General features: G+C 35.4%; 1 protein-coding gene across 50 annotated transcripts in view; it reads right to left on the bottom strand.

Moving 5' to 3' along the window:
* The window catches only part of CAMK2D (calcium/calmodulin dependent protein kinase II delta), a 354,108-nt gene that overhangs the window by 86,149 nt on the left and 244,996 nt on the right, over positions 1-22,963 (bottom strand). For 35 of the 50 annotated variants that reach the window (XM_071215026.1, XM_071215022.1, XM_071215025.1 and 32 more), the window contains exons 5-7: positions 15,838-15,903; positions 12,622-12,694; positions 2,934-3,036 (exon numbers count right to left, since the gene is read on the bottom strand). In XM_071215026.1, the coding sequence (XP_071071127.1) occupies positions 2,934-3,036; positions 12,622-12,694; positions 15,838-15,903 (242 nt within the window). Of the gene's footprint in view, positions 1-2,933; positions 3,037-11,599; positions 11,673-12,621; positions 12,695-15,837; positions 15,904-22,963 lie in introns of all 50 variants that reach the window. The other 15 variants (XM_071215011.1, XM_058293625.2, XM_058293652.2 and 12 more) reach the window with 1 other exon arrangement.

Raw genomic sequence — 22,963 nt, 5'->3', positions numbered from 1 at the left:
CCCCCCCCCAACAACACTCGTTCCCATCATCATGACACATCCATTGGATTTGGTAAGTACATCTTTGGGCACCTCTGCACCTCATATACATTGGTTCACATCATGTCCCATACTCTCCTCTATTCCATCATAAAGTCCTATTTTTAAACCCAATGCTTGAGGCCTTGCCTTTACTTTTTCTCAAGAGATTGCTTTAGAGTTCACAGTTCTTGCCTGTTCTTCATGATAATCTGGAACTTGCTTGCTACTATATATTCCCTACTTCAAACTCTCATCATGTATAACTTGAACTACTGCATTATCCTAATTCTATAATCCTCTACACAGTTAGCAAAACCATCAGTATACAATATATAGCAGATTATGTCACTCTACTAAAATTTTTTCACTACTTCCTAAAAACCCTAAGATAAAAGCCAAAACCCCAAAGAATATACAACCCTTTCCTGACTCATTTACTGCTTCTAACCCAGTATACTTTAATCATATTAAACTTTTGTTATTCCTGAAATAGGAAAGGAACAGTTTCATGCCTCTGAGTCTTTGCATGTGTTGAGTCTTCTGTCTGGAGGGCCATTATACCCTTGATGCCAGTGAATAAACAGCTCATTCATTTATTAGTCCAGCTAAGTGTTATCTCATTGTTGAAGGTTCCCCAAGAGTAGATTTTGTATTTCCTGTGCTGTGTTCCAAGATATTGCATGCATGCTACCTCCCATAATGCATGGTAAGTAGTTTTCTTTTTTTTAAAGAATTATTTATTTTATTTATTTCTCTCCCCTTCTCCCCTCACCCCGCCCCGGTTGTCTGTTCTCTGTATCTATTGGCTGCGTCTTCTTTGTCCGCTTCTGTTGTTGTCAGCGTCACGGGAATCTGTGTTACTTTTTGTTGTGTCATCTTGTGTTAGCTCTCCGTGTGGGCGGCACCATTCTTAGGCAGGCTGCACTTTCTTTCGTGCTGGACAGCTCTCCTTAAGAGGTGCACTCCTTGCGCATGGGGCTCCCCTATGCGGGGGACACCCCTGCGTGGCAGGGCACTCCTTGCACGCATCAGCACTGCGCATGGGCCAGGTCCACACGGGTCAAGGAGGCCCCGGGTTTGAACCGCGGACCTCCCATGTGGTAGACGGACGCCCTAACTACTGAGCCAAGTCCGCTTCCCAATAGTTTTTGATATGCCTCAGAAGCAGCTCCTGGAGGACAGGACCTTCTATTTAATTTATGTTATCTGTGCAACTGCCTCGCTACTTCCTGTTGGATGCTCCCGTGTCAAAATATGAGACCAAGTGCCAAGTCTGGAGGTATAAATCCATCTCTGAGGTATTAAATGAATTCTAAAGTCAGAAGAGAAATAAGACGGAGGCTTGAGGAGAGGTTGTACTTTAGAACCCTACATAAAAATTGGTTAATGTAGGGAAATGGCAGAGAAAGTTAACATAGAAGGTGGTATAAAACTTGGGGGGGAGTGGTGGACTTGGACCAGCGATTAGGGTGTCCACATGGGAGGTCCGTGGTTCAAACCCCGGGCCTCCTTGACCCGTGTGAAGCTGGCCCATGCGCAGTGCTGATGCGCACAAGGAGTGCCCTGCCACACAGGGGTGTCCCTGTATAGGGGAGCCCCACGCACAAGGAGTGCGCCCTGTAAGGAGAGCCACCCAGTTGAAAGAAAGTACAGCCTGCCCAGGAATGGTGCCGCACACAGGGAGAGCTGACACCACAAGATGATGCAACAAAAAGAAATACAGATTCCTGTGCTGCTGACAACAACAGAAGCGGACAAAGAAGACACAGCAAACAGACACAGAGAACAGACAACTGGGGTGGGGGGGAAGGGGAGAGAAATAAAAAATCTTTAAAAAAAAATTTGGGGGGACCACAAATGATGATATCAGTTAGGTACTGCTGAAACAGGACAAGCAGAAAATGAGGTCCTGAATTAGGCTGATGGCAAAGGAAATGGAAGAAGGCTGTCACGTCATCTACTTCCATTAACTAGCTGGGGTATATTAGGGAGATTTGACAAAGCCTGGCAGCTACGTGTATATCTTAGGAGATGTGTATGTTTAGGAATACAGAAAAGTGTTTGCACATAAAACAAATGAATTCAGTACTTTCTGAGTTCTCTTTCTGTAGTGTTTGTTCTTGTTGTTCAGAGGAAAAGGAATTAGAAAAAAATGATCTAACACTGAAAGTCAGAAGAGAAATAAGACTGAGGTTTGGGGATAGGTTATACTTTAGAACAATACATGAAAATAGGTTAATGCTGGAAAATCACAGAGAGAAAGGCATACGAAAACCAGTGAATATATTAATTTATTCAGGCTGACTAGTGAAAAATTCTATAGTTTAAATTTATCAAATTAATTTCTTCCTTAAGTGCCAAGAAAGAGAAATCATATCACAAAGAAATTTCAAAATTATCAGAATTTCAGAGAGATACTGACAATTTGGAGAAATAGAAACAAATTAATGTGAAACATATGCATGTGCTGTATTTTAAAAAGGAGAAACTTTAATTCACTAAAAATCAAATATGTGAACTTTCTGTATTTCCCGAGTATCTAATATTTACATAGCAGTTTTAGCAGCATGTGATGTTGCATGTGAAAAATCCATTTCCCCTTATACACAGAGAAGTAGTCTTTGAACATTGCATACCTATTTATTCTTAATACATGTCCATTTTCTCACCCACCTTTTAAGAATAAAAAATCATATGTGTTTTTTCTCTTCTATTAGCATTATGCCTTAAAACTATTTCTAGATTATATACTCTTTACTATCAGTAAACTTAAGTGCCTATTAATGTCTGGTATCATCAAATTGATGAAGTTGTTGTTAGGATGAACATTTACATTTTATTTTGATCAGGAAACGGTATGTGACTGGAGCCAAAAAACTGAGAGTATCATGAAGGAGAAAGGACCTACTTACCAAACCATGCCTGCTGGTCTCCTTGAACTTCTATGGCTAAGCCAAAGTCTGCCAGTTTCACAGCTGCTCCCTTGGATTTGCTAGCTAAAAGCAAATTCTCAGGCTTTATTTAGGAAGAAAAAAAGAGAGATTGAAGTGAGAACTTATTTCAAGTGACAAAATTAGCAACATTTTATAAGATTAGGAAAGGGAAAAATGTCATGCCATGTCCTCTTGCCCAGACACTGCCATTCCTAAATCCCAGGAAAAATATGGTTAGCAAATGATTAAAATTATCATGTGTGCAGGTTTCTGACAGATGCAATAAATGTATTAAAGAAATACTGGGTAGAAGAGAGAATATACTCAGGGAGAGACCAAATGAATGGAAGCACCTGTCTTGGCCTGTTCACATGCTTCCAAGGGCCACTTCAGGTCCAGAGTTGGCCACAGACATTGACTTAGAAGCCTAACAAAGCACAGGCATGTTTAGCAGAAGGAAACTTGGCAAAATGATTACAAGAGATGAACCAATCTACAGACATTTGGCAAATGAAAGTGTGCAAATTAAATCCTAGTCGACTTTAAGAGTTTGGACCCAAATGTAGTGATTTTGATTCCTCAATGTTTCCAAACAATTCCTGCACAAATTTTGGAGACTTTTTCTGATTTATGAATTAAAATTGCTGTCTTTAAGAATCTGTTTATCCTTAAAGGCAGAAAGAGTGAATTACTATTTGCCAAATGTTATAGTTAGCTTTTTCTTTTTAAGCCAGTTATTTTATTTAACAGAATTTAAATTTCTTTAAAGTGTGATTCAGCTCATTACTTATATATTTATTTTCACATCTAAGAACACCATGAGAGAGATACATTTTTATTTTCCTGGGTATTTATTGTTACTCAAGGACTGATTACTCAGTCTTGGCATAAGGCTGTGTCTATACCACTGTTTCCCAAACAGTGCTTTAAGACATTATTGGTGCTTTGAAAATAAGCTCAACGACAAAGTCTTAATCTTTTTTTCTGGATTTTAAGAAATGATGGGAGAAAAATGGTCAGGAAAAGAAGACTCATTAATATATATATATACACACAGCAAAGTCTGTATATCCCCAAGTATCTGGATGAACATACGGCTAGACTGGTATATATATACGTATATGAGTGCTTCAAAGTCTTGCTACCTTGGGATAAGACCCAGTAAATTGAGAGGTGTGTCTCAGACTGAAAAAAGTTGGGAAACACTGGGCTCTACAAGTGCCAAAACAATCGTCTAAAAATCTAAAAATTCAGTCAGTTAAATCAGTTGTATTATTTATATATTGACAAATAACTAATTTCATACTTTTCATGGAATTGGCTATGTTTTTTTAGTGAATTGGTTAATTCTGTTGGTTGTTTTGACTCTGTATAAACACAGCCTAAACCAGTATTTAATTTATTAATTAAGCCAGCCATGCAAATTAGCAAAGACCCATAACCAGAAATTGGAAGAAATTAGGTTATATCTACAAGAAACCAGAGTGTGAGCAAGTAGGTTTTAATTAAGTACCAGATTTCTTCAGGCTATTGCTGCTCACTGCCATCAGATTCATCACTATTATGACAATTGGTGAATGTGAGGAAACTTCTGACATTTTCTAAGACTGATAGGTAGGGTTTTGAACTATCTCAACAACTAAATACATAATATTGTAATTCAGGCTTTGGGATGAAGATGTCTTTAGAATATGAAGAACTCCATGCTGAAATAACTTTTAGTAAAAACTAACATTTAAAATTACTTGGAACTCTGGTTATCTATCAATATTTCCGCATAGTATCTAATCACGCTGTATGATTAATATTTGACACTTAATTTTCACAACTACAATTTACATTCAACTATATTTGTGCACTTTTCTAATTTAATCAAGAAGGAATTTTCAGTTCTTAATTTATGGAATAAATAACTTAGAAAAATCACATCAAACTGTAAGCAATAGTTGATTACATTTCTTTGTGACTTTTACATTCAAAGGACTTGAAATGTCAGAGACCTCCACTAATACACATCTGTCCTAATTTGTCAACCACATACTAATTCAAGGAGAGAGTTCCAATCTCCTGAGAAATCAGTCATTTTAGTCCTTTAAGTCAAGCCGTATTGAAATTTGTTGGGCAAATGCCAGTGTCCTTAATAAATAAACTTAAAAAAATTTAAGATGCTTTTGTTTAAATAAAAAAAGCTTCTGGGCAGTGCCATGTACATCATGACCTTAATAACCAAGTATCTGCCAATTCAGAATAAATAGAATGCTTCAGATTTCTATCATGCATGAACTCTGAATGACTGGGGCAAATATCTTAACTAGAGATAACCTAGAAGACCTCACTGTACAGCCTTACGAGTCATCCAGGAAAATAATAAATCCATCTGGATCAGTGTTTCACTTTGTAATGAAGACTGTTCAGTTGCAGTTATGTGCAGGAAAAAGGCTCTTTCAAGGCAATAATATAGTTATAGAAATTAATATCACTAGAGTGGATTCATGCTTATGTATATATCTTTTAGGAAATTATAAAATTTAGAATTATGGAATGCAAACTGAAGGGGTAGGATGATTTTTACTTTATTGAAGGTGTATTTGTTTCATAAAATATTTCATTACTGCTTGCTTTAAATGTCTAGTTCCAATAAAACATGAAAAACATCATACAAGTTTGGTTTATACACAAATCTTTGAACATCAGTTTGAGTTATCTTTTTATCCTATTCTGCAAAGGTGTGGGAGGCTTAATCACCATGAATTTCTAAAGCAACACTTCAACCAGGATAAGCACATTTATTCTGATTTTCTTTAATCACTAATATCTAAATAGCCTCTAATTTAAAAACTATTATATTACAAAAGTTCACAAGCAGGCAGCATAGTTCAAATTCTGAATGCCAACAGAAAGGAAGATAATGTGCAGTTATATTTCACAAAAACTGAAAAAAGAGACTCTCTAACCTAATCAGTGGCTACTTCCATAGAAAGGATCAACGCTACATTCTTATCTGCCACTATTTCCCTATTTTGATTTCCTAAACTAATGACAAAGCTGAGATGAGAAACATATCTTCCAATATAGCTACAGCTGTTGTTATGAGAGAAATGGTCTGGATGATGCCAAAAAAAAGAGGGAAAGATCTGGGTTCATTTTCTTTCCCTAAAAGTTCTTAACTATGTGAACTTGGGCAACCAGACCCTTGGAGCTAATTAATTGATCCTTCATTTTTCAAATGAACATGTAAGGGCAATATTATGTCTTCTAACAGTGCATGAAATGGTGAAATCCAATGGGATTTTATCACAAGACCCCTTTCCTGTGTTAAGAGATAATAGACACATTAGTGATTAGATATTGCACTCCAGTACAGCTGGTCCTTTTAATGTGCAGAACATTTATTAAGTGTAATGAATCAAGTTTCATAACTTGAGGAATGTCTGCACTCCAAACTTAAATGTAAACTATTATGTTAGTCTTTTTATATTGATTGTCTCTAAATTCTTATAATGTAATCATTTTAGATTGGTTTTAAAATAGAAACTACTGACATTCTTACACATAAGTTCCCTCCTCAACCCATTGCTTCCTAATGATGTAGGATTTTCCATGACATCTGGTCTAGTGTCAACAACCATTTATAGCATATCAGCTGTAATGAGTAGCAACTGTTGGCAAGTTTTGTTCCATACTTCCATATGGATATGATGACAACTCCTTTCACTGTGATTTGAGATTTTTTTGAAACTGTTCGCATACCTCAAAGTATGCAGGCAAGTTATGGAATTGCTTTTAAAACTAAGAGACCTAGATAAGGTAACCTAAAGGCCTCTAAATGAGGTAGGGAGTCCCAAAAGATGAAGTAAGAACTTGAAGCCAGATTTTCTTATTCCCACCTTTTAAAAATAGGTACTGGGGAAACTCCTCTGATGGCTGTGAAACAATTTGTTTTCAAAAAGGAATATAATTTTGTAAGAATTTGAAGTACTCAAAAATATTCACTACCCTTATCCAAATCAGTAAAACAAAAGGAAAGTGCAGGAAAAAGATATACAGTTTTAACCAAGCATTTCTAATTTAACAAGGCATTTAATGAGCAACTGCTTTGGAAATGGCAGTGGTCATCTTCAGCATTACTCATATTGTAGATTTATCTGTACACATACATAATAGTTATCTAGTCAATAAATAAAACTCAACCTTTAAGATTACATAAATACATGAAATGAAGTCATGTGTTTTGTTCTTTTTTCCTGCTTTTTATGATTATAAAATATTAAGTTATTAATTTCATTTTTCATATTATTTGATCATTACTCCTTAGGAATGTAAGGAGTGAAAATTGTCTTTTTAAGTTTCTTTCCTCTATTGGAAAGTCTCAATATTTCAATAGTATGCTAACCATTCTCTACTTTGGTGTGTTTTCAGTCACTTTTCCCTTGCCAAAGAAGGTGTGAGCAAGTTTCTAGAAATAAATGAAATGAAGTTTTGCTTGAATCAAAAAGCTTGAATGTCAAGCTCACTTGTTTCATTTGTGTGCATGGTGCAAGTGAATTTAGCTTTTAGTCCCCCCACCCCACCCCCCTGAGACTTCAAAATTCTATCAGAATGGATGCCTGAATTTATGTGCTAGGTACAGGGGTTCCCAGCTGATACATGTACTGCGACTTCACTATCAAGAAGTAATACCTCTCATACCATGCATATGTGAGTAAGTTAGTGACAATCACACTGTATTCCATTGTTGTTTCTTGATTATTTTCTACGTTATCAGAATGCATTATTGGATTAACTGAATGAATTAGACTGTTACTCCAGTGGGACTGTGTCTATTACTTAGTACTTCTCCACTGCCTGACATGCTTTAGGCATGTAATAAAGAAACACTAGAATGACTGAATGAATCCTTGAATTTATCACTGTCATACTTTGTTTCTAAAATATCTAGACATACATTATATAGAAATGATATATTTTTTCTTCTTTTATCTAAGCTTGGTCCAAAGAAAAGTGGAATACTTATGATTTTATAATTGCTGAAAATGTAGAATTCATGATTTGATATATCCAGTAAACATGGTCCACAAGGATTTAACAGAGTGCTTATCATTTTCCTCCCAGAAACCAACTCCTTTCTTCTCTGACCATAATTTTTATTCTATTCCCTCCATAATCTCCAGAATTATTCTCTTCATTAAAATGTCTACCCTACCTTTTTTTCTCTACTTATCTATCTGTTACTACCTATTTATCTCCATCCATCCATCCATCCATCCATCCATCCATCCATCCATCCATCCATCCATCCACTCATCCATCCATTCATCCATCCACCTTCCCATCTGTCCAACCATTCCTCCATTCATTCTGTTTTTCTGTTAAACGAAGTTGCTTTCCAGAGGTAGGCTAATAGGAAAGACAAGCAATATTCTCAGTTGAGACAATTCACAGAGTGTTGATTTGTTGCTAAAAGATTTGGCTGTGTATATAGAAGTCTCCTACCTAGAATGCTGTTTACAAAATCTTTTAGAAATCATTTATTACATAATTTGAATGAAGAAATTAAGTACTTTAGTGAAATACAGTTATTTGAAAAGTTATATTTGTATAACAGTCTTTTTGATTCTTTTCTGTTAACTTATTCAGAGAAATCTCCAGGCTCTTAGATGAAAGAAGACATCTGACTTAATTTTCCTTTATTTCTTGTGACATCAAGGACCATCCTTGTTACTGATACCTCTTTTTAATTTTTTTTTTCTGGATGGAGAACTTCCGCATTTCTGGGAGGAATATCACCAAACATTTTTCACAAATTTCAATCCAATAGACTATTCCCTATATACAAAGTATGTTCCTGTTTTGCTCTTTAATATATACTCTCATGGCTGGGCTAGTGCTTTAGTGGGTGCTCAAGAAAAGTTTGATGGATGTTTAGTCTTCTCTTTTTATACCTGAACTTTATAAACTGACAGTTCACAAATATCCAACACTGAATTACACTATTCTGCTTCTTAGAAGCAATCTGTTTTCAAGCACTCTGTCTTGATGTGACCTAAATTAAATGCAGCAAATGTGTTTTATTCCTCTTTATGTCTCATTCCTAAAGATTGTGGCCAATGGCACATTACTAATTATCTCACTAGGGCATTTTACTTCACACACTAGCCCATTGACAAATTATATTGCCTTCTACTGTAAAATATATCTCAACTATACCTTGTTCTAATGGCACAGATTGTGTGTAACTCTGTAATGTCCACAGGCAGGACAACTATAATCTTTTATTCAATAGCTTAGAACAATTTTTCCAAATAATTCTTAATGTTGTTCGCAAACTTACTTTTCCATCATTTTTTTGTATTCTTTGGTCCATGTGAAGGTTTTCAATTCATCCAGCTAACTGAACTGAGTACTAGTAGTAATTGAGCATGCACATCCTGGAACCAAATTACTTAGGCACAAGTCATATCTTACGACAGAGTGACCTTGAATAAGTTCTTTGGTCATTGCTAAATCCCCTTATGAAACAAGAAGATGATCGTAGTATAAGGTTGTTGTGAAGATTTATATGATAACACATTGCACAATATATGTTAACTGCTTGATAAATGGAAGCTATTACTGTTTTTATTATTAAGGTCCTGTCTTGATCTAATCTTTCTCAAGGACTACAGCTATATCCCTGAACTATAGTACTATAATTATATTACCACTGTTGGAACTCCCGGACACTACCTGGATCTCTCTGAATCTACACCAAATTAGCAATTTGAAAGAAATGAATACAGAAATAATAACAAGCTCTATCAGAGGTTGCTTTTGTTTCTGGGACATTTTGGTCTTTTACCAAAATCGGAATGAAGAACAGAAAGCAAAATACTTTTGCCCAGTGGAAGAAACCTGATAGGTGATAAAGCATTTCTTTTGGTAGTAAGCCTCCCTAGAAATCATCTGACTCTAGTTTTAATTATTGACTTCTCCTGTTTAGCTAACATATCAGAAAATTTTTCCTTCATGGCCCATGTTCTAGGCCTACTGCCACCTCTGACTAACACTCCAGTCTTTGACAAGCTCAGCTGAGTTTGGACATTTACAGAAAGAAGTCCATTTATGCTCCCGCAAACTATATTTTAAAAATCATGGGAGAAAATTCACATTTTTCATCCTTGGCTTTTGGACACTTATAATTACATAACATGGACTAAAATACTTCAAATGACAAATTAAATGGTGTATCAGTTAAAATACACTAATAATAATGTGCATGTCCACATACATTCACGTAAAAAGGAAAGTAGTACTATCAGTTTTGAGAGCTAATAAAAGGAGGGCTCTGTCTGTACATGGCTAGTAAGGAATTTTTGAAGTGATCACCAAGGACATGAGTTTTAAAAGGAACATAGTTTTTCCTTTATTCTAACAGGTATATTTGGTAAGTGTTAGTAAATGTACACAGTATTATCTTGGTTCTCCAAAAGAGAATGATCTTAACCAAGTCTTTGCTTTTGATACTTAAAGCTCTCAGAATAAGACTGAAGTCAAAGAAAAATTCTAGAAAACTGAGGCAATATTTTGCTTACAAATCACACCTTCATGTAACTTTTCAGAATCTTTAGTGATATGTACTTCTAGACTATATTAAATTAATGAAAAGACATATTTACAACTTACTTTAATGCTAGAAATCTGCATGTGAGAAATCAGTCTAGGCTTTCCACCAAACATATATAGTTCAAGACATTGTAATTTAAAATTGCCTGGAAACTGGAAAATGCTGAGTACCCAAACAAAGAATCTCAACTACATAATGTTCATATTTGCTATTTAGCCCACCAGGGTTTTCTTTCATTTAAATTTCTATGTCTTCACGATTCCTCTAGAATGCTGAGAACGCTATTTCATTTCTAATGATCCAAAACTTTCTCTTCCTCAATGTTATCAGAAGATGAGAGAAGTCTTAAAAGTATTAGTAGGCATTCATATCAGATTATGAATACAGAGCTGTGAATACATCTACATATATTACATAAATATTATTTTATGATAAAATTGCTTCCATCTGTATTTTTGAAAAGACAGCAGTATCTTGGCTCCTTAGAATATAAATAATAAGGAACCAAGAAACCTCAGGGTCCTTAGAATTCCTAGGACTAACATTAAAGGAAAGAGAACTTCGGAGTCCAAAACGGAGTTTTTTAGCACCCAAACATAGGGGCTAGAAGTCTACTTAATAACTTTATCTCTACTCACTTTATACTTTTGATAAGTATTTACATAAAATCAGGCATATAGTATGAGTGTAAAATAATATATTTGATCAATGGCCACAGAACAAGTTTAGGATGAAGAAGAGATTATCATTCCTACTGACAGTCATGTGAAATATTACATTCACGTGAATATAAAAACAGCAACCTATTTATCACTGATGTTAGGAAATTATTTCTCCTGGATGAAATGTGGTAAGTTGCAAGTGTTTATTATAGAAGAGATAAAATAAGAGAGACTGTGGTGAGGGAAAGTGTTTTTGTAATGTGTTGGAATGAGCCCACACAATTTTATTGCTCAGATTTTTTGCCTTTACAGGCATAATTGCAGCTGAACAGTCATTAGGAACTGTGTGGTGGTTTATCTTCTCCAACAGCATTACTCACCTTCAGGTCGCGATGGACTACGCCCATCTGATGGCAGTGTAGCACAGCCTCCAGGATCTGCTGAATGCAATGACTGCATGCAAACACCAGGGGGCGTGTGTTAGTTCCAAGCTTACACTCACTGTCTGTATACCCTCAGAGAGACTGGGTTAAAGTGCAAAACTAGCAGACAACTGGGGATGTATTTTACCACCTCCAGTAATGTAACACATTGCCCCAGTAGAGTGACTAGTGCCTCAGAACAATCAGGATCTTGCCAAATGTGTACCAGAAGGTGGGATCCACTTGTTATTGTCAAATTCATCTTGAAAATATTTCATTTAATTCAAAGAGCTCATTTCCTGGTTATAAATTATTAAAAGGAAATGAACTGGGGCACAAATGCATGTTTTGTAGCTGTTTTCTCACTGCCATCCCCATCCCTCCCACAAAAATTTGTCCCTTTTTCTCTTCTTCACTCCTAGTTTCGTTAGAAAAGCTGTAATATTAGCAGTTGAGGCACCATTATGAGTAAATTAGGACACAATGAATATTTCATAAATCATTAACTTCGTGTACTTTAATTTATCTGGCAATTATTATTTCTTGCCTGAGGGTTCATCAGACTCAAATGGAGCAATGTGCAACCAGTTGTTCTGCTACAGCAACCCATGGTCTCAGAACAGAAGTGGTGTTTAAATCTACAGGCGGACATACATCACAGGCCAAGTTTCTCTCCAGGCAAATGCTGGACAATTCAGGAAAGCTGTCTCCAAACTGACTGTGGTGACTGACTGCTTGGAACCTTAGCAGGTTGTATTCTTAGTGTTGTCTTTCCCTTTTGCTATGATGTATATTTGGCCTGTAGATGAGCAAACTGAAAGAGGCATCATGCATTATCATTTCATCACTTAGTCATTTTAGGGAAGAGTTGGGAAAGGCAAGGGAACCATTATAAATACCCACCCACTGCCCTTTCCCCAGAAAAAAACAAAACAGAACAAAACTCCTTTGATTCAGATATATGGACTCCATATACTGACCTTCAGGTCCCTGTGAACTATGCCATTTAGGTGACAATGATTTACACTTTCTAGAATCTGCTGTATACAATGACTGCAAAGATACAAGGGCAGAATGGAAGGGAGAACATTTTAAAGGCACATAATCACATTAAATACAAAATAAAATGAAAGCTAAAACGCAACAAACAAACAAAAATTTTATTTTTCACGTATTTTTTAGCTTTATGCTGGAATTAAAGAATGCTGAATAAAGCTAATTCTGCTTCTAACAAAAAGGACATCCAACATAGAGTTTGTGACATGTTCAGATAAAACAATTTGAGCTGTGTTTTTGCACTGCAAGTCTACAAATTAAACCATCAGTGTACAGAAGCTGAAATTTCCATTTTCAGGAAGAAAAATTTTATAATTAATTCCCATAATGTTTTGGGAAAATTATTTAGAGATAGAAAATTATTTATAGGCATTTCTCATACACATCTAAACTGTTTAAAATCTGAGGTCACAACTAAACATAGGTGTTCAAACAAGAGGGTAAACACAGATGAAATGGCAGGTCAAACATAGGTTAAAAAAATGGAGGGACACATTTACCATTTTGACTTAGATAATGGTGCTATTTGTATAATATGTTAATAGGAAAACTCATGGAAGTCTCTAATATAAAGAGGGAGAATTTAAAGTAAACTCATGCCATAAAACAAACTTCTCTTTAGTAAAGAAATACTATGAGGAAGGGCTAGGGAACTTTAAAAAATTAATAAAAAAACAAACAAACAAACCAAAACCCACAGCTCTGCTAATTATTAAACACATTTCATAAGCCTAAACGAAGGAAAACTTTTACCGATTACTGTCTGACAAAATATATAATTTATACTATTTTTATGATAGGTTCAAGTAGATTGCCAATTAAATTAGATGGAAGAAATCATTGATTGGAACTTTTACGGTCCCAAGAGCTGTCATCTGATATACAATGATGTAGAACATATCACACTGATGAATTTTGTACAAGTACGCTAAGCAATTCAAACACAGGTGTGTGCAAAACTACATTTATTTACTTGGGAATTAAGCAAACATTTTAATGAGGGTGTTTTCAACCATTTAAAGTATAAAATGATATTCCTCCAAAGAAAATTCTTAGATTAAAAAAGTAATCATCTGATTTTGACAATATAAATATCGTAAACTTGATTGTGATTTTCTAGCTATAATTCTATTCACAGTTATCATGAAAACCGTATTTTGATGGTTATTTTAGACTGTGTAGCTTATTTAAATGTTGATAAATATTTTTTCCTTCTACAATAATGTTCACTTTGTACTGCTTTTTAGGAGTATTTCTCTTTCCCCTCTGAAACCACAGGCATCAGTTATTGGGCCTATGGAATAATAGAAAATAAAGAAGTAAACAATAATTCATATTAGATCAACTTTGCCATTTTTCTTTCAGTAGGGAAAATGAATTCAATTCATAACTTCTTGAGAACTAGTAAGAAAACAGACTTTTACATATTACTTGAGGAATATGTCTTTATGCTTGTAGTTTAGAAGAGAAATGTTTTCTCTCTTTGATTTTGTGTGGTACCTAGCCTAAAAATTATCTTCTGATTAATTCCCAAACTTAATATAAGCACGTATATTAAATGCCCCAACCCATAAGTCTATCCTATAATCTACAGCAGTGAAAACATCTTTCTTTTAATTTCAACCAATATTTTTCAAACACAATAGTAATCTGCCTATTAGAGCATTGAAAGGCAAAATAACAAATGAAATCCCTAACTTTTTAATTGCCTTGACCAAAATTATTACTTTCTTGTCAGTGGGCAACTAGCAGCTTCCAAGCCCCTTTTCAGAGGCCTAATGAGAGGATTTGGGGTAAATTGAGCAAGTGACAACACTCTCACAGTATAAATGATGCAGAACTTTCTATTTTACGGCAGTAAATTTCATTAGAAATTAGAATGAAGCGATGTACAGATAGATTCATGGAATGCTATAAATAATGGCATTAAACCAAGAAAGAAATTAGAAATTGAGAAGTGTGCCTATGTATGTGTGTGCTACTATGTGGAAGAGGCAAGGACAGCAACCTCAGTATCAGTAAATATCTGCTGAGGGTCAGGACACAGTGGCATTAGCAAGCCTTGGGAAGCTGTGAAAGCATTAGAGAATGGTCAGTAATTGGATTTTCATATCTTCTCAAAACATTTACAATGCTAATAATGATCCAATGGCTTATGAACAGATTTTTCAAAGTAAGTGCCTACTATAGATTATATATAAAGTATGCAAGGGGAAATTAGGATTATACAGTCTAAGTAACAGCTAAACAAGTGGATTCATGCTACTTAACATCAAAAATATTTCCTTTGTGGTGCCTAGGAAGTTCCAAATTAGACAAAATGTTAGCCTTTTCTTAACTTCTGTGAAGGTTTTGCCAATTAACAAAATTGGTAAATCACTCCTTGAACCATCTGAAATATATGAAAAAATATTTTCAAGTTGGAGTTTCAAGGGTTTTAATGAATTTTCTGCAGAGTTTAACTGCTACTAATAATACTTTAAGGAGAACAGTAGGGTTCTTTTTAGTCTGTTTCTTTTTATAGTCTCTGCCTAGACATGTGGTGTTCAGTAGAATTTCCTCTGATTGTGAAAATATCCTAGATCTGCTTGGTGCAATTATTAGTCACCCCTCATTTCAGGCTATGAAGCCCCTGACATGTGACTAGCACAATAAGGAACTCAATTTTTAACTTATTAATTGAAATTGAAATTGTAATAGCCACATGTAAGTAGTAGCTACCACAATGGGCAAAGCAGGACTAGAAGATCTCTTATCTCTGATCTCTGATTTTGGATAAAAAAGTGTATTTATTCAGCAGAATTAATTTCTGTTAGGCTTTTATTGTTTTTGATTTGCTTTGCTTTTAAAAAAAAAGATGCACTTGGACAATAAATGCTAGATAAAATAAAATCTTGGTCATATTTGTGTATGTGTGTGTGTGTGTGTGTGTGTGTATGTGTATTTTTTTCCCAAAGAATCATCCTGAAGATTCTCACGGGAAAGAGACATTAATTGGAAGGGACCAATAATGGGAAGTCTAAGCTGGTATTACGAGATCCTCATAAATACTAAGTGTCGTGTTGTGTTTGTAAAGAAATACATTGAACAAATATCATTTGAAAGCTAAGTCTGAATCTTGTCTAGGGCAAGTTACTTACCTGGCATCAGCTTCACTGTAATATTCTCTTGCCACTATGTCTTCAAATAGTTCACCTCCAGTCACTCTGTGAAGACAAGATATTCACATTTAAAAAGAAAGAAAAAGGCATCATTAAGTTTGCAAGTAATATTTACATACATTTCTTGTTCTCATCAGATTATTTTTGAAATTATTATCAAAACAAAGTATTTTTACAATATCATGAAACTTACAGGTTTTATAATGGTCTGATGTGAATCTACACATTTCTATCTTTTTCCATTTGTCTTTGTACCATGAAATCCTAAAGACACAATTTCCCATGAGCATAAATATATTTAGCAGTATCTCTTACAGATACTGATTTCTATGAAAGTCTTCATTTCAGTTTCCAAATATTAATTGAGGTCAAAGTATATGGAAAAGTTTGGGAGTATTTTCTGAATAAAAAGTGAACATGAGGGAAGCAGACATGGCAACTCGTAGAGCATCTGTCTACCATATGGAGGGTACAGGGTTCCATCCCCAGGGCCTCCTGACCCGTGTGATGAGCTGGCCCACGTGCAGTGCTGATGTGTGCAAGCAGTGCCATGCCACACAGGGGTGTCCCCCGCGTAGGGGTGTCCTCTGCTCAAGGAGTGTAACCCACAAGGAGAGCCCGCCCCACATGAAAAAAGCACAGCCTGCCCAGGAGTGGTGCTGCACACACAGAGAGCTGATGCAGCAAGATGATGCAACAAAAAAGAGACGCAGTTTCCCAGTGCTGCTGGGTAATGCAAGCGGGTGCAAAAGAACACACAGCTAATGGATACAGAGCAGACACCGGCGGGGTGGGGCGGGGGGTGGGGATAAAGAAATAAAATAAATCTTTAGAAAAAAAGTGAACATGATACATATCAAGGCTATCGAGTTTGAGTTTGCAGGCTATGTGGTTCTTGAGAAGCTCATTTTTTAAATGGCCATGAACACGCCCTATGGGTTAGAGGTGGCCCTGCAAACTACCTATTGTTTAAGGTTACATGTTTGGTTTTTTTTCGGTAAAGCACCATGATTTCTATTATGTTCAATGTATTTGCCAGTGAACAAAAAGAGAAATCTTGGCAAGGTCCTGGAAGGCAGTAGTAATACCTTGCCAACTAGGAAAGAGTCATGTCTATCTGCCCTTTTTAAGTATAGACTTTCCCACAACTTATCAAATCAAATTGCTTACTTGGGGGAATTCCTTCAAACCCTGGGTCTCTAGTTTTCAAAATAAGAAACTGTGGTCATCTTTGGGGCTCATTTTTTTTTTCCAGGTTCAAAAGATTACTGCTTTGGGGCCAGAATTCCCTAATCAGAATTCTACTCAATGGAGTAGGATTTATTTTAAAAGCCCAGGTTTTAAAATTTCAAATAAAGTTTTCTAGTAAAATTTAAACAGTGTGGAAGTATATGAAATACCCCTCTAACAACTACTTCAATTCCACTCTCCCAACTAAAATATTTTAAACAATTTTATGCACATGCTTTCAATTTTTTCGTGTGGGAAGCTTTAAATGTATGTATGTTTCCTTCTGAAAACACACATACAAACCCATTCTTTTCTCACAAAAGTAGGATCATGTGGTGTATATAAATTACGAGGCTAACTGTGTTTGTCATTTTACACTAAATTATGGGTACCATAATTATAAATTATGGAAGCATTTTTCCATATTTAAAATAATGTAGCAATGAAGAAAGACATGTATATGTGTGTACACACACATATATTTGTATACTTCAGAGTATTTGTAGAGGCTAAATTCTTAGAAATGAAATTAGTAGATCAAAGTGGATCCATACTTAAAATTTTGTTGGTAAGACAGGTCAAATTGCCCTCCAAAATGGTTGTACCACCAATACTGTAACGTATTGATGTGCACACATAATTACTTATGATGCTTATTATCAAAATCAAAATATCTATCTGGTAAACAGTTTTATCAATAGGAATAACTTGACTACTAGTAAAATATACCATTTTCTCTTGTATTTATCAGCTATCCTTCCTCTGCTATGATGTGGCTTGATTTTTTTTAAACAAATCAATTTTATTGATACATATTAATAAAGCATACAATTCACCCAAAGTGTATAGTCACTGGTATTTGGTATAATCACATAGTTGTGCTTCATCACTTCAATCATTATTAGAGCATTTTCATTATTTCAATAATAATAAACAAAAAACAAACAAAAAAATTCCTCACCTCTCAATTTATGTTTCCCCTGCTGTACATAGCTGCTATTTTTGGCTATTGTTATACAATTATTTATTTGTTTATTAAGCTGTCTTATAGAGATATATCCACATACCATATGATCTATCACTGGCTTTTAGTATAACCACAATGCTGTACATTCATCATCTCAAAAAGTTTAGAACAATTTTGGTACTACAGAAAGACTCTATTACCCCTTAGCATTCCTTGCACAGCCCTAAATAACCACTAATCTAATTTCATCTTTATAAATTAATTTATATTTACATTTTATATAAATGGAATCATACAATATGTAGTATTCTGTGTCTGCTCTCTTCACTTAGTATAATGTGGTTTTGTTTTGTCTGATATTAACCTACATTTGTTCAGATTCAAAGAAAAACAGCCTTACATATGCAATTTCACACATTCATATTTCACATATATATTTCACATAATATTATTAGTTCATAATAGCACAATCACATGGTGTTTGTCCTTTTATTTTCAGCTTGCTTCACTCAACATAATGTCCTCCAGGTTCATCCATGCTGTCATATGTTTCATGACTTCATTTCTTCTTAGTGCTGTGTAATACTCCATCATGTGTATACTCCATAATTTTTTTTATCCATTCATTAGTTCATGGACACCTGGGTTGTTTCCCAACTTTTGTTTTTTGTTTTTTTTAAAGATTTATTCTTTATTTCTCTCCCCTTCCCACCCACCGCTCTCCCCCCAGCTGTCTGCTCTCTGTGTCCATTCACTGTGTGTTCTTCTGTGTCCGCTTGTATTCTTGTCAGTGGCACTAGAAGTCTGTGTCTCTTTTTTGTTGCATCATCTTGCGGCATCAGCTCTCCCTGTGTGTTGCACCACTTCTGGGCAGGCTGCACTTATATCGTGCTGGGCGGCTCTCCTTATGGGGCACATTCCTTGCGCATGGGGCTCCCCTATGCAGGGGACACCCCTGCATAGCACAGCACTCCTTGCATGCATCAGCACTGCATGTGGGCCAGCTCATCACACATGTCAGGAGGCCCTGGGTTTGAATGCTGGACCTCCCGTGTGGTAGGTGGACGCTCTATCCCTTGAGCCAAATCCGCTTCCCTTTTCCAACTTTTGACTATCATGCACAACGCTGCTATGAACATTGGGGTACAGATGTTTATTCTTGTCACTGCTCTCAGTTTTTTTGGGTATATAATTAGCAATGGTATTGATGGGTCCCATGGCAAGTCTATATTCAACTTCCTTAGGAATAGACAAACAGTCCTTCAGAGTGACTGTGCCATTCCACATTTCTACCAACAGTGAATAAGTGTTTTTATCTCTCCACATCCTCTCCAACATTTACAGTTTTCCAGCTTTTTAATAGCAGCCAGTCTAATGGGTTTGAAATGATATCTCATTGTAGTTTTGATTTGCATTTTCCTAATCGCTAGTGATGCTGAACATTTTTTTCATGTGTTTCTTCACCATTTGTATTTCTTCTTTGGATAGTTGTCTTTTCAAATCTTTAGCCCACTTTTTAATCGGATAGTTTGTCTTTTTATTTTTGAGTTGTATGATCTCCTTATATATCATAGATATTAAACCCTTGTCAGATATATGATTGCCTAATATTTTCTCCCATTGAGTTGGCTGCCTTTTCACCCTTTTGACAAAGTCCTTTGAGGTGCAAAAGTATTGAATTTTGAGGAGGTTCCATTTATGTTTTTCTTTTTTTTTTTGCTCATGCTTGGGTGTAAGTTTAAGAAACTATAGCCTACCACAAAATCTTGAAGACATTTTCCTACATTTTCTTCTAGGAGTTTCACGGCTGTTGTTTTATGTATAGGTCCTTGATCCATTTTGAGTTAATTTTTGTATAAGGTGTGAGAGAGAGGTCTTCTTTCTTTCTTTTGGATGTGGCTATCCAGTTCTGCTGCTACCTTTTTTTTTTAAGATTTATTTATTTATTTATTTCCCCTTATCTCCCCCCCTCCCACCCTGGTTGTCTGTTCTCTGTGTCCATTTGCTGTGTGTTCTTCTTTGTCTGCCTCTGTTGTTGTCAGCGGCACGGGAATCTGTTTCTTTTGTTGTGTCATCTTGTTGTGTCAGCTCTCCATGTGTGCGGCACCATTCCTAGGCAGGTTGCACTTTCTTTCACACTGGGCAGCTCTCCTTACGGGGTGCACTCCTTGCGCATGGAGCTTCCCTACGTGGGGGAAAACACTGCGTGGCAGGGCACTCCTTGCGTGCATTAGCACTGCGCATGGGCCAGCTCCACACGGGTCAAGAAGGCCCCGGGGTTTGAACTGTGGACCTGCCATGTGGTAGGTGGACGCCCTAACCACTGGGCCAAGTCCGCTTTCCCATTTGTTGAATAGACTGTTCTTGGCTTGATTTTAAAAAGAAATTTCAGCTTTGGGGTTTAATCACCTAATAATAAACATTTACTAAGTGCTTATCATGTATTATGCAGTGTACTAATCACTAAATTAACTCACTATTCCTCACAATTACCATTTAAGTTGGCTTTTACCATTATGCCAATTTATTGATGAGAAAATGGAGGCACAAGAAAGTTAAGTATATTTCACCCAAGAGAACACACCTTGCTTGCATAGGCAGGTGATCACACCCCACAGCCCATGCTTTCAATCATTACACATCAATCTTTCCAGAAGTAGAGAAGGCATGAGTCAATTGGAAAGGTTTCAAATGAAGGCATAAAGCTCGGTGTATGTACATTATAGAGTAAGATACAATGACTCTAAGCATGGTTTTTGGTGTTTTTTGTTCATTTGTTTGCTTTTTAAAAATTAACTTCTGACACAACATCAAATGACAGAATGTTCCATGATCACCAGTTACTATTCTCTTCTCTATGGAAAAGTGAAAACTAAATTTGTGTGAAAGTTTATGTACCTTCCCCTCTTCTCTATCGCATTCTGAACACTTACAAATCCTATAATGTTGGAATCATTATTTTCAACACTATTTTTTTTACATATAATATGTGTATAAAAAATTTTCACACTTCCCGTGCCGCTGACGACAACAGAAGTGGACAAAGAAACAAGACGCAGCAAATAGACACCAAGAAAAGACAACCAGGGGAGGGGGGGAAATTAAATAAATAAATCTTTAAAAAAAAAAAAAAATTTTCACTTAAAACTTCATATGGGTTTGTTTTGAAAACCATGGCTACACATATATGTAATTTCATTTACTAGCATAACTATTTTTTTCTAATTATAATCTGTAGTAATAATGCTTGCTATCACACAATGTGCCTTAGATAAATTATAGTACAAAAAATTATACATTAGACTTCTAGCAAATCCATTACAGTCTCTAATGATGATAACAGGACAAAGAAAAATTTTGTTTTTGTGGAATTTTTCTTTGAATATGACTAATGTAGATATATGTATTCATATTCTGCCTTTTTTTTTTTTAACAGGGATCCTGAAAGCATATATACATATAATATTTTGGTGTTGTTGAAGTATTTAATAAATATTTATTGAAAAGTCTACTGTCATTAATAAAACTGCTGCTTATAGTAAATCCTTAAACATATTGTTTACTCCATGAGAATGATCAGATCCTGGAGAGCTAAGAGCTTAACTTATTGATCTTTGTTACCTTAGATACTAACCAGGCATCTAACACACAACATTTGCTCAATTAATGGTTGTTAAAATGACAGTGAAGTGAATGAACCCAGTCAGAAAGTCATGCTACCCATTTACGGCCAAGTCTGAAATTTATGTGAGGTTAGAAAGAATACAAAAACAACCATCAAAGTTTAGTTATACATGGCAACAAGTTTTACTTCTTAAGGGGTTTGTATTTAAAGAAGAACATTAATAAGGCATAGGGTCTAGGTTTCTGATAATTTTAAAGAATTGTAATAACTAGTAAGCAAATTTAAGGAGTGAGGAATTTTATTCAAGTTTTTGGATTATGTAGTTTAACAATATTTCATCTTTAAGCTTTCATTCTTCCCATTACTTAAAAATATTCTTATGCAAAAGAAACTTCTATCATTTCTATTGTATATATGGTAAGTGGCTAGGATTTAAAAAAATGGAGTTCTAATAAAACACAGCTTTAAAGAGAAACTGCTGTATTTTCTAATAAACATTTCTATACTCACATTATTGTTTAATGGAGCACAAAATTAAGAGGTAGTTATAATAGGTCTTTTAGAATTTTTAATATGCTATGGGAAATTTTATACAGAGCTGCAAATTAAATCAGTCTCATGAATACACAGATTAACTAAGTAATTAAAGGTTTTGTGAATAAATTGGTGTCAGAGTTCTGCTATGATATGAGATATATCAATTATAGATTTGAAACATCAATTATTATTTATGAATCTTGAGAACATTAGGGCTTACAGGAAAGAAGATAATTCTAGAACCATGGAAAAGATGATAAATACATAAAATAGGCGAGTTTTTTTGTCATTGCTCTTTTTATGTATAGGGATGTTAACTGATATTGTGTTACACTTCTAAATGAATTGCTCTTTTTTTCTAGTGTCTACAGAAATGGACTTCAATTTTAATAAAAAGTGTAAAATTTCATGAGGAATGTAGCCTTGACTATGAAGTTAAAATTGCTGGTAGAGTCCAAGATTAGGCTGCTGAAGATAAGGGTTGTACCATATCAACCCAAGATATAGAACTGACTTAAAGATGAGAACCACTCTCTGAGGTGTCAGGAGAAATCAGAATCTTCAGGCTGAAGCCATGTTGCAAAACAGAAACAAATAGCAGGGCCCATCTAATTCATGGGAAGAGGCAGTCTTGCTAAGACAGAACCAGGATTCTCTCCTGGCAAAGGAGAAATCAAAGGCTCTGACCAGAAGCAGTAAGGGTCATGTTAAGCCAAGAATCGCCATAATCAAACTTTTCGTTCATT

The sequence above is a fragment of the Dasypus novemcinctus genome, chromosome 1 (assembly GCF_030445035.2).
Source record: "Dasypus novemcinctus isolate mDasNov1 chromosome 1, mDasNov1.1.hap2, whole genome shotgun sequence".
NCBI lineage: Eukaryota > Metazoa > Chordata > Mammalia > Cingulata > Dasypodidae > Dasypus > Dasypus novemcinctus.
The sequence above is the reverse complement of the archived record's forward strand: the minus strand, read 5'-3'. Positions and strand labels throughout refer to the sequence as shown.